Below are 12,262 nucleotides of genomic sequence, written 5' to 3' on the forward strand. Positions count from 1 at the left end.
TTTCTTGTGAAACAAACCCTAATGTTAAGCAGAGAGGGAGAGAGGGACAAGAGGGACAAGAGGGAGAGAGGGAGAGAGGGAGAGAGGGCGACAGGGAGAGAGGGAGAGAGGGAGTGACAAGAGGGAGGGAGAGAGGGAGAGAGAGAGGGAGAGAGGGAGTGAGGGAGAGAGGGAGTGACAAGAGGGAGGGAGAGAGGGAGGGAGGGAGAGAGGGACAAGAGGGAGAGCATTAAAGAAGAGACACACTGGAGACACGAAACAGAATGAAGAACAGAATTGACCGCCTCAAGACAATGTTCTCTCTCGGATTCTTCACAGCGCTCATCGTTAGCATTTAGCTCCAATACCTAACCCTCAGTTTGCTATTTCTGAAAAGCCATTTTGTAACAACGACTCTTTATCTCCCAATTTTCAACGGCTGTTAGCTTTGAGGGGTGCTGCGAAATGAGAATCAAATGTACCCCTTCTCTCATTCTCCACCCATGCCAAGACAACGTCACTATCTACTCCTGCAGACACAGTGTGTATCCCAAATGGCACCCTATTCCCTATGGACATTGGTCAAAAGTAATGCACTATGTAAGGAATATGGTGCCATTTGGGACGCGTAAACTTACACAACCCTTACTCTCCTTCATTACACATGACATGTAAAGCCTCGTTCCCTCTCGTTGTTATTTGTCCCTGGCTTCCTGTTTCTCCCAAATGGTTCCTTCCCTTAATCCTCTCTAGTAGTTAATCAGAGACATGGCATTACTCTGTTAACTGATTATTCTGTTGACAACTCACTATTGTGTTGACAACTCATTATTGTGTAAACTCATTATTCTGTTAACGACTCATTATTCCGTCCACCTCATTTCCCTCTCCCTGTAGCACTAACTGTACATGCAGACACACATAGCCCTGTAGCCTAGTCATCGATATTCTAACTTCGCTCTGCGCACACACACACACAAACGAGTCATTAATATCCTAAATCTGTAATCCTATAAGACGTCATTGTAATGATGATCTCAAGACTATAAGGAGATTTTTACAATCACAATGAATGACAACGCATGACAGTGTTTGACTAGAGGCAAGGCACCCAAAGCTCCCCATCCCTTGATTCTCTTTCATTGTGGATTTATTCCTCCTGTTATTTTTTTCTCTTATTTTCCTTCTTTTTTTCTCTCTGCATTGTTGGGAAGGGTCCGTAAGTAAGCACTTCACTGTTAGTCTACACCTGTTGTTTACAAATCATGTGACAAATACAATTAGATCTGTCTCTCATCTTCCTCTCGCTAACCCTCCTTCCCTCTTTACACTCTCGCTCTCTCCCCCAGTCTCACTCCCCCCCAAGTCTCGCTCGCCCCCCCCCCCCCAGTCTCGCTCTCCATCTCTTTCTCACTCCCACTCCCCTCGCCCTCATCCCACCACCCTTCTCTTCCTGCGCTGCTTCTCATCCTTATTTAGTAATTACATGTCTCCAGGTGCTCCGATTCATCCCGCTCTTCTAGAATGCAGGCATGGAGAACAGAGCATAGCAGAGCAGAACAGTGCAGAGTAGAAAAGAGCAGAACAGAGCAGAGCAGAACAGAGCATTAAAGAACAGAGCAGAACAGAGCAGAACAGAGCAGAGCAGAGCATTAAAGAACAGAGCATTAAAGAACAGAGCAGAACATTAAAGAAGAGCAGAACAGAGCAGAGCATTAAAGAAGAACAGAGCAGAGCATTAAAGAAGAGCAGAACAGAGCAGAGCATTAAATAATAGAACAGAACAGAGCATTAAAGAAGAGCAGAACAGAGCAGAGCATTAAAGAAGAGCAGAACAGAGCAGAGCATTAAATAATAGAACAGAACAGAGCATTAAAGAAGAGCAGAACAGAGCAGAGCATTAAAGAAGAGCAGAACAGAACAGAGCATTAAAGAACAGAGCAGAACAGAGCATTAAAGAAGAGCAGAACAGAGCATTAAAGAACAGAGCAGAACAGAGCATTAAAGAAGAGCAGAACAGAGCATTAAAGAAGAGCAGAACAGAGCATTAAAGAAGAGCAGAACAGAGCATTAAAGAAGAGCAGAACAGAGCAGAGCATTAAAGAATAGAGCAGAATAGAGCAGAGCATTAAAGAAGAGCAGAACAGAACAGAGCATTAAAGAAGAGCAGAACAGAGCAGAACATTAAAGAAGAGCAGAACAGAGCAGAGCATTAAATAATAGAACAGAACAGAGCATTAAAGAACAGAGCAGAACAGAGCATTAAAGAAGAGCAGAACAGAGCATTAAAGAAGAGCAGAACAGAGCATTAAAGAAGAGCAGAACAGAACAGAGCATTAAAGAATAGAGCAGAATAGAGCAGAGCATTAAAGAAGAGCAGAACAGAACAGAGCATTAAAGAAGAGCAGAACAGAGCAGAACATTAAAGAAGAGCAGAACAGAGCAGAGCATTAAATAATAGAACAGAACAGAGCATTAAAGAACAGAGCAGAACAGAGCATTAAAGAAGAGCAGAACAGAGCATTAAAGAATAGAGCAGAATAGAGCAGAGCATTAAAGAACAGAGCAGAACAAAATAGAACAGAGCAGAACAAAATAGAACAGAGCAGAGGCATCTAATAAATAGTCAGTCAAGAAGGCTGGATATCATTGTCCCTTAAAGGAATAAACAGAAATATGGAGAGAGTGAAGGAGAGATGGGCTGCACTGACTGAGGCCGTGTAGAAAGGACGTTTATCCCATCCCAATAAAAAACAGTATTAAGGTTTATGTAGGTATTATGTATTGTGGGAGCCATGCCTCAGACAGATGCGGCTGTTAAATGGGTCTAATATTGTAATAGGAATGGTAAGTTTTCAGTATACAATACCATTAAGGGTGAGCGGGTGGAAGTAGGACTCTTGGTATTGGTCAGAAACACTGTTGAACCCGGTTCCCTCCTCTTCATTGGTCTTGGGAGTAAGATCACCTGTCAATCAAAAGAAGAAACTATCAAAATCAGCCAGATGTAACGAGACATTGACGGTTATGTGCAGATAGACCAAGTTTAGGATGGACTTGGAGCCGTACCTTGAAACACAGCCTTGTTGGAGAGACCTAGGGCAGGGGTACTGGCCCCTTCTGGTTGATCTACAGTGTCCTGGGAAAGAGAAACAGACATACCCACACACATACAGGGGAGAGGGGTCAAAGGGGAATTTCAAAGTTCTAGGCTCTTTCCCAGTTCATTTCACCTCGAGTCCTCACATCCTTTTCCCTTGCCTACTTCTCAAAATGCATTGGAGAAGAAGGCCCGAGGGGAGGGATCTTCTCCAATATGGTTGATGGGGAGGCATAGACATAGGATGCGATGAATCATGGAAGGACGAATTGAGATTGAGGCCAACAGTAGCCATTGGGGGTGATGTAGGAAGCAACTGGCGTTGATTGACACACTGCTCAAACAATAACAAAACAGAATGTTGGTACTTCGACCAACAGCAAAGCAGGATTTAGGAACTACTACTCACACTGGAGGCCAGCAGTTTCGCCAGAGGCGTGCCAGAGATGTTTGCAAAGTTCTCCACAAAGTTGCGGGGGGCGCGGAACACCCGGAGGACCTTCTCGTCGGCCCCGGAGACGTACTGGAAGCGGCCCACCATGGCCAGACACTGCATGTCATAGCCGTGGATCTGGGGGCGAGAGATCTCGTGCCAGGTAGGCTGTAGTTAAGACACAGGGGACAGAGGGGAAGAGCTACTGAAGACATACTGAGATACAGTTAGCGATCTCGTTCCAGGTGGGCTGTGGGAAGGGGAAAGAGATACACTACATGACCAAAAGTATGTGGACTCCTGCTCGTCTAACATCTTATTCCAAAATCATGGGCATTAATATGGAGTTGGTTCCCCCTTTGCTGCTATAACAGCCTCCACTCTTCTTGGAAGGCTTTCCACTAGATGTTGGAACATTGCTGCGGGTACTTGCTTCCATTCAGTCACAAGTGTATAAGTGAGGTCGGGCACTGATGTTGGGCGATTAGTCCTGGCTCGTAGTCGGCGTTCCAATTAATCCCAAAGGTGTTCGATGGGGTTGAGATCAGGGCTCTGTGGAGGCCAGTCAAGTTCTTCCACACTGATCTCGACAAACCATTTCTGTATGGACCTCACTTTGTGAACGGGGACATGGTCATGCTGAAACAGGAAAGAGCTTTCCCCAAACTGTTGCCGCAAAGTTGGAAGGACAGAATCGTCTAAAATATGTAATTGTATGCTGTAGCGTTAAGATGTATCCTTCACTAGAACTAAGTGGCCAAGCCATAAGACTCCTGAACATCTAATCAAATGGCTACCCAGACTATTTGCATTGCCCCCCCCCCCCCCACCCCCTCTTTTACACCGCTGCTACTCTCTGTTATTATATATGTATAGTCACTTTAATAACTCCACATGTACATATTACCTCAATTACCTCGACTAACCGGTGCCCCCTGTACATTGACTCTGTACTGGTACCCCCTGTATATAGTCTCACTATTGTTATTTTACTGCTGCTGTTTAATTACTTGTTACTTTAATTTCTTATTCATATTTTTTAAACTGTATTGTTGGTTAGGGGCTTGGCAGTAAGCATTTCACGGTAAGGTCTACTACACCTGTTGTATTCGGCGCATGTGACTAATACAATTTGATTCGAAAACCATGAAAAACGGCTCCAGAACATTATTCCTCCTCTACAAAACTTTACAGTTGGCACTATGCATTCGGGCAGGTAGCGTTCTCCTGGCATTCGCTCAACCCAGATACGTCCTTCATCCAGATCGTGAAGCATGAATCATAATTCATCATTCTACTGCCAATGTTTGTCTATGGAGATTGTAGGACTGTGTGCTTGATTTCATACATGTGGCTGAAATAGCCAAATGCACTAATTTGAAGGGGTGTTCACATACTTGTTTTTTGTATATACAGTGCCTTCGGAAAGCGTTAAGATCCCTTCACCGTTTCCACATTTTGTAACGTTACAGCCTTATTCTAAAATGGATGAAATATATTTTAAAAATCCTCAGCAAACTGACAGGTTCTGAGTTGTAAAACTTGAAAATATGAAATATCCTTAACCATATCAGAGGGAGAGAGGGGAATGTAGAACGTTTACATTCTGTCAGAATATGTTATCTTTGGAAATCAGGAATCCTATGGGGAGGAGTGAGGGATTTGGGCCAAGGTCAGGTCAGATGAAGTGAGGAAGAACAGAAATCACTAAGGTTCTGGAGAGCAATATAGGTGTATTGGCTGTTCAGATGTGTAAGGAGGGGCTCAGCATAGGAGAAAGGGTTCAATATCACTGCTTGTGTGAATATCAAATCAAATGCATTTATAAAGCCCTTCTTACATCAGCTGATATCTCAAAGTGCTGTACAGAAACCCAGCCTAAAACCCCAAACAGCAAGCAATGCAGGTGTAGAAGCACGGCCCCTAGAAAGGCCAAACCTAGGAAGAAACCTAGAGAGGAACCAGGCTATGAGGGGTGGCCAGTCCTCCTCTGGCTGTGCCGGGTGGAAATTATAACAGAACATGGCCAGCTGTATGACCTAGCGGGTGAATAAACTGAGCTGTACTAAGAGTTTTTTCCTCTGTTTATTTAGAACTTAACAGAACTAAACACAATACCTCATAATGACTAAGTGAAAACTTTTTTATTTATTTATTTTTTTAATAAATGTATTAAAAACAAAAATACCTTATTTACATAAGTATTCAGAACCTTCGCTATGAGACTTGAAATTGAGCTCAGGTGTTTCTATTGATCGTCCTTGAGATGTTTCTACAACTTGATTGAGTCCACCTGTGGTAAATTAAATTGATTGGATATGATTTGGAAAGGCACACACCTATCTATATAAGGTCAAAGCAAAAACCAGGCCTTGAGGTCAAAAGGAATCGTCCCTAGAGCTCCTAGACAGGATTGTGTCAAGGCACAGATCTGGGGAAAGGCACCAAAACATTTCCGAAGCATTGAAGGTCTCCAAGAACACAGTGGCCTCCATCATTCTTAAATGGAAGAAGTTTGGAACCACCAAGACTCTTCCTAGAGCTGGCCGCCCGACCAAACTGAACAATCAGGGGAGAAGGGTCTTGGTCAGGGAGGTGACCAAGATCCTACTTTTTGAATGCCTAGCTCAGAATGACCTTCCCAAAAGTTGTTTATATAGAGATCAGTCCTTTCGGGAGTCAAGATAATTTCTTTATAAATCCCATCATTGGATGTTTTGGTAGTTGGGTTTCCAAAGGGACACCATAGGTCAGCATAGATGACCTAAGTTGAAAATATCAAAAAAAGGAGTTGCCCGTTGTATTAATATTTGGAAGATAAAATGCACAACGCAGGGGACGAGAGGGCTAGGATTAACGATCAATAGGAGTTGGTTTTCAGTTCAACATCTGTTTAGGATCTGTGGGATGTCAGTCATGAACTCAGAGCTACGTGTGTTACGTGGGCCACGTTTTCATTGGTCTGTACATTGAGTCTGGAGTGGGATACTTGTTATTTGGCCACTGGCCAAGTTGAACCGGCAAGGACCTATGATTTGTCAACCCCAGGCTAGGGTGGGGAGTTATAAGTGGCACCCTGTCCTTTGTTCTGTGTGGAAAAGCTGAGGACAGGAGGAAACTGAACATCTGACTCCAAGCATAACATCTTGATTTGTCCTCTCTGAATAAACCTATTCTTCTCTCCCTGATTTGCTTTGGAGTTTGTGTTACTGAAAATAACAGAAATGGCTAACACTGGTAATGTGTATGCATCTTTCAAATCTTGAAAAGTTCTCAAACTATTTCAGTCCAAGATATCGGCAGGGTTACGTATTCCACATCTGGACTTATTGGATGCAAAAGACCGCCCTCCAGATGGCAAGGTATTATTGTGAAATATTGGAGTATGGTCATGTCATTTTGATTCCCAGTTACAATGTTTTTCAATTTGCAGTAAACAGAAATTGTGTGAGTAATAATAGGACCAAAGTGTAATTTACATTGTTTAAGGGATATACTGTATCAGTGAAGACCACCTCTTCCAGGGCAATAGGAGACACCATCTTTCTCTCTATACTCAGCCAGGGGGCAGAAGAATCATGTCAATGTAGGATTGGGTGAAATGCTAGAATCTGGAAATACAATTTAAAGTCCTCCTACGTCTTTCCCTCTTTGTGAATGTATACATTTTATCCAGGATGATTTACCTTGCCATATACATTTGAAACCACACTATTATTGTGATCACAACAGGCAGAAGATACTGTACATTGTCTAGATATAGTCAAATATCATCTGTGTATAATGAGATGAAGTGATCAATAGATTTGAGAGAAATTGGTGTTATTTCCTTCGATTGACGAATGAACTGGGCCAGAGCTTCCATGGATAATAAGAATAGCAGAGGCGAAATTGGATCGCCTTGTCTGCTGCTTCTAGTGATTCTGAACAGAGCAGAGCAGATATTGTCTGTTATAACTATGGCTGATGGATTGGCATGTAGGGATGGCTGAGGGATTGTCATATTAATGAAATTGGAGCCGATTCCCATACGTTCCAAGACAGACCAGAAATATGACCATTCTAGTCTATCAAAAGCTTTTTCTGCACAGAGAGATAATATAGCCCAAGGAGCTGTTGTTTCTGATGAAGCATCTAAGGCATGGGTTTTATAACCATTACCCAACGAGGTCCGGAGCCTACTGGTTTTCTGTTCTACCTGATAATTAACCTACCTGGTGTCCCAGGTCTAAATCAGTCCCCGATTAGAGTGGAACAATTAAAAAGAAAGCTGTGTAACTGGCTTCGAGGTCCAGAGTGGACTTTGATGGATCTAAGGTATGTAATAGCCAACTGAGGTTATCCAAGGATAAATGCTTTTTAACAAACCCACTTTGGTCCGTATGGATCAATTTGGGTAAGTAAGTCGAGACATGACAACAACTTTGTGGAAATTACTAACATACGTGTTCATCAAAGATCGTGGCGATAGTGAGAACACTGGGTAGCATCCTTACTTTTTATTAATTTTTTATTATAAAAACGAAATTAGTGATGTGTTCACAGTTCTCCCAATGTAACGCTTGTGAACAGCTGTAGTAATCATTCCAAGCAATAGCGGGCTCCCAGCAAGGTGGCTTCCTCTGTTGAGAGAATATTTTAGAAAAGGCCTGAGTGTGGCTTAGTGTGGATTTACAATCAGAGGTGTACAGTTCTTTATAGAAGTGGGAGAATCTTTGATGGATTAATTCTGATAGTAATACCCCTGTTTCAGATTCAATAGTTGCTATATCAGCTAATTGATCATAACTGTGTAGCTTTTTGGCAAGTAAACGACTGGGACGATTAACATGGAAGTAATGGTTGAGTGTTACTCGAAGGGGGGGGGGGGTACTGAAGAGATCGTGAGGTAAAATTTTAGAGTTTGAGATCTCATGCCAGGTGGCCTGTGGGGAGGAAAGGAGGGAAGAAATAGTGGAGGATATGTCGGAGGAGATCTCCTATGGCTGCAGCCCAAATAACTCTCTATTCCCTATTGTAGTAGTGTACTATATAGTCATTACTGGGGATGTGGTGATATTTGGGATGCTGCCTATAGCTTTCATGTGTCTTGTTTGTTATTTTCATTTAATACACCTGAATGTATCCCTGGTGTAGGATGTGACGTTGCGATGAGTTCAGAGAAGGGGTTAGGAAATATGATGGCAACATTTAATACATATGCATAACTTTGAGAGAAGTATTCATTTCAGAGTAAAAGGGTTTATGTGATCCTTTGAAATGGATTCCCACAATAGGTACTCTGGGAATCATTCTAAAAACGCACTATTCTCTTCAAAAATTACCTCAGAAAGAAATAAGCCATTTGAAGAGTGTGGTTAAGTGCATGAATACGAGACATAGAGAAACACATTTGCCACTCTTAACAAGGTTTTCCTGACAGACAGACACATTACAGTGTAAACCTAAACAACAAATTGTTGACTCCATCTTCCATTAGAAAATGAAGGAATAGTAAAACTAATTCATCTTCACAAACTGTTAAAATGCTACTGTAAATGTCAAATGAAACACAATAGAACACTGTCTTACTAAAAAAAATGCAAAACCGGTAGATGATATTTGGCCCTTACAAAGGGGAAAAACACTGAGCAAAAAAGATACTTTTGAGTTTTAGGGCCACAGTATGTAGCCAGACATTTGGGTAAAGACCATAGTAAAGAGACGGCAGGGATCCTAGTGGTTAGAGCGTTGGGCCAGTAACCAAAAGGTTGCTGCATCAAATCCCCGAGCTGACAAGGTAAAAATATGTTGTTCTGCCCCTGAAGAACTCACTGTTCCCCGGTAGGCCTTCGTTGAAAATAAGATTTTGTTCTTAACTGACTGGTATAGTTAAATAAAAGGTTAAATAAAAATGCATTTAAAAAATGTAGTACTGCATACAAAAGTATTTTCTCTAGAATTGCATTATGGTTTCATTATTGGAGCTCTTTGGGGGCATCAACATGATGTCTATGTGGTATTTAGGTGTCTTCAGTGCATACTTGAGTCTGCCTATAGGAGTGAAAGGGGTTTATAGGTTACATCAGGGACAGAGACACTCCAACCCTAATCTAGCACACCTGATTTTAATAATTAGCTGGTTGCTAAGCTGAATCAGGTTAGTTACAACTGAGGAGCAAAAACCTACAGGAGGGTAGCTCTGCAGGAAGAGGATTGGAGAGCCCTAGGTTACATGTACCTGTGTTTGGTCCATCCTCTTCCAGGGTGTTAGTAGCCTGGTGGTCTGGTCTGACCCCACACTGAGGATGAATTCCCCCTCAGGGTCCCAGCTCAGGTCCTGAACTGCGTTGAAGTGACCAGATATCACCACCCCTGGTCTCCACTCTCCCTGGGACATAACAAACAGACAGAAACAGAGAGTCAGTGACCAGATATCACCACCCCTGGTCTCCACTCTCCCTGGGACATAACAGACAGAAACAGAGAGTCAGCTACCAGATATCACCACCCCTGGTCTCCACTCTCCCTGGGACATAACAGACAGAAACAGAGAGTCAGTGACCACAGGTATCTGCCAAAATAAAGGAAACACCAACATAAAGTGTCTTAATAGGGTGTTGGGCCACCACGAGCCACCACAACAGCTTCAATGCGCATTGGCATAGATTCTACAAGTGTCTGGACCTCTATTGGAGGGATGTGACACCATTCCTCCACAAGAAATTACATAATTTGGTGTTTTGTTGATGTTGGTGGAAAACGCTGTCTCAGGCACTACTTCAGTCTCTCCTATAAGTGTTGAATTGGGTGACAGACACACACCCTTTATACCCCCGATGCTCCTTTGAGAGCTCTTTTTCAAAGTCACTGAGATCTCTTCCAGTCATGGTAGACAAAATAATGACCCTAAGCATGATGGGATGTTAATTGCTTTATTAATTCAGACAGAAACAGATTGAGTCAGTGACCAGATACCACCACCACCACTGGTCTCCCCTCTCCCTGGGACACCACACACACAGACATGCCCTTTTCACACTGCTGAGCCAGGTAACTGGGAATCAGATCCGATACCTTCTCCACACTATCCTGGCGACCCCAATCACACTGTGTTGACTCAGATGTGTTTCTTTCATGTTGAACCAGGCCAGAACAGATCAGCTCAGTTAGACTCAGATCAGTGTGAAACAACAAAGGTATAACAGAGTAGTCAGCCACTCAGTCAGTTCTGGTTCCCAGGGTAACAGAGTAGTCAGCCACTCAGTCAGTTCTGGTTCCCAGGGTAACAGAGTAGTCAGCCACTCAGAGTCAGGTCTGATTCCCAGTCATACACTCCAGCAGTCTGGGTCTTTAGTCAGTTTAATTACACTTAGCACAGTCTCTCTCGCTCCCTCCCTCGCTCATTTGGGATAGACCCACTACTGTGCAGATGAATCATTAGTCTATCTTCACAAGCAGGGGGCTATGTGAAGTGTCGTTGGCACTGCACTGCTGTACTGTCCCATAATTCTCACCTTTGTCGTGGTTCTGGTGCCAGAGATGTAGAATAATGAAATAGAATAGAAGTCTCACCTCTTTGCCGTGGCTCTGGGTCCAGAGATGCAGCGCTCCGTGGAAGGCATGGGCCAGGATCATGGATCCGTCTGGACTCATCTGACAACCGTAGAAACCCAGTGTGTTTCCCCCCACCTCCCCTACACGCACCTGGAGAGAGCGAGAGAGAGGGAGGGGGGCGAGAGAGGGAGGGGACCAGCGGAGGATAAATGACATTAGGACCAGCGGTGTAGTAGAGGTTAAATGACATTAGGACCAGCGGAGGTTAAATGACATTAGGACCAGCGGAGGTTAAATGACATTAGGACCAGCGGAGGTTAAATGACATTAGGACCAGCGGTGTAGAAGAGGTTAAATGACATTAGGACCAGCAGTGTAGTAGAGGTTAAATGACATTAGGACCAGCGGTGTAGTAGAGGTTAAATGACATTAGGACCAGCAGAGGTTAAATTACATTAGGACCATTGGTGGAGTAGAGGTTAAACAAACGTAAACCCCATTTAGGCCCATTTTCTGGGAAAAGTATAGGGAGCGTTACTTTATCCACCTCGACCGATGATCAGCGTTTACACACCTATTTTTTCTACCACTACATCACCAATTATGACATTAAAAACTCTGGACCTAGCTAGTTCGAGGCTAGTCAGGCAAACCTCCTGACCGTACTAATAAGAAACGACTAATAGATAATCCTAGGTATTAGAGCTATGGTCCACTGATTTACAGTGCCTTCAGAAAGTATTCATACCCCTTGACTTATTCCACATTTTGTGTTACAGCCTGAATTAAGAACAGTAACTCGGCCACCCAAGAACATTGACTGTCTTCTAGATAAGCAATTGCAGTGCATATTTGGCCTTGTGTTTTAGGTTATTGTCCTGCTGAAAAGTGAATTGATCTCCCAGTGTCTAGTGGAAAGCAGACTTAAACATGTTTTCCTCAAGGATTTTGCCTGTGCTTAACTCTATTCCATTTATTTTTTATCCTGAAAAACTCCCCAGTCCTTAACGATTACAAGCATACCCATAACATGATGCAGCCATCACCATGCTTCAAAAAATGGAGAGTGGTACTCAGTAATCTGTTGCATTGGATTTTCTCCAAACATAACACTTTGTATTCAGGACAAAAAGTAAATTGCTTTGACATGTTTAGCAGTTTTACTTCAGTGCCTTGTTGCAAACAGGATGTTTGGGAATATTTGAATTCTGTAC

General features: G+C 43.1%; 1 protein-coding gene across 1 annotated transcript in view; it reads right to left on the bottom strand.

Moving 5' to 3' along the window:
• The window catches only part of LOC139373797 (elongator complex protein 2-like), a 64,670-nt gene that overhangs the window by 29,380 nt on the left and 23,028 nt on the right, over positions 1 to 12,262 (bottom strand). The window contains exons 11-15 of the mRNA XM_071114800.1: positions 11,067 to 11,198; positions 9,733 to 9,882; positions 3,489 to 3,680; positions 3,049 to 3,118; positions 2,849 to 2,947 (exon numbers count right to left, since the gene is read on the bottom strand). Coding sequence (XP_070970901.1) covers positions 2,849 to 2,947; positions 3,049 to 3,118; positions 3,489 to 3,680; positions 9,733 to 9,882; positions 11,067 to 11,198 — 643 coding nt within the window. The remainder of the gene's footprint in view (positions 1 to 2,848; positions 2,948 to 3,048; positions 3,119 to 3,488; positions 3,681 to 9,732; positions 9,883 to 11,066; positions 11,199 to 12,262) is intronic.

This window comes from Oncorhynchus clarkii, chromosome 18, assembly GCF_045791955.1.
Source record: "Oncorhynchus clarkii lewisi isolate Uvic-CL-2024 chromosome 18, UVic_Ocla_1.0, whole genome shotgun sequence".
NCBI classification, from domain to species: Eukaryota; Metazoa; Chordata; class Actinopteri; order Salmoniformes; family Salmonidae; genus Oncorhynchus; species Oncorhynchus clarkii.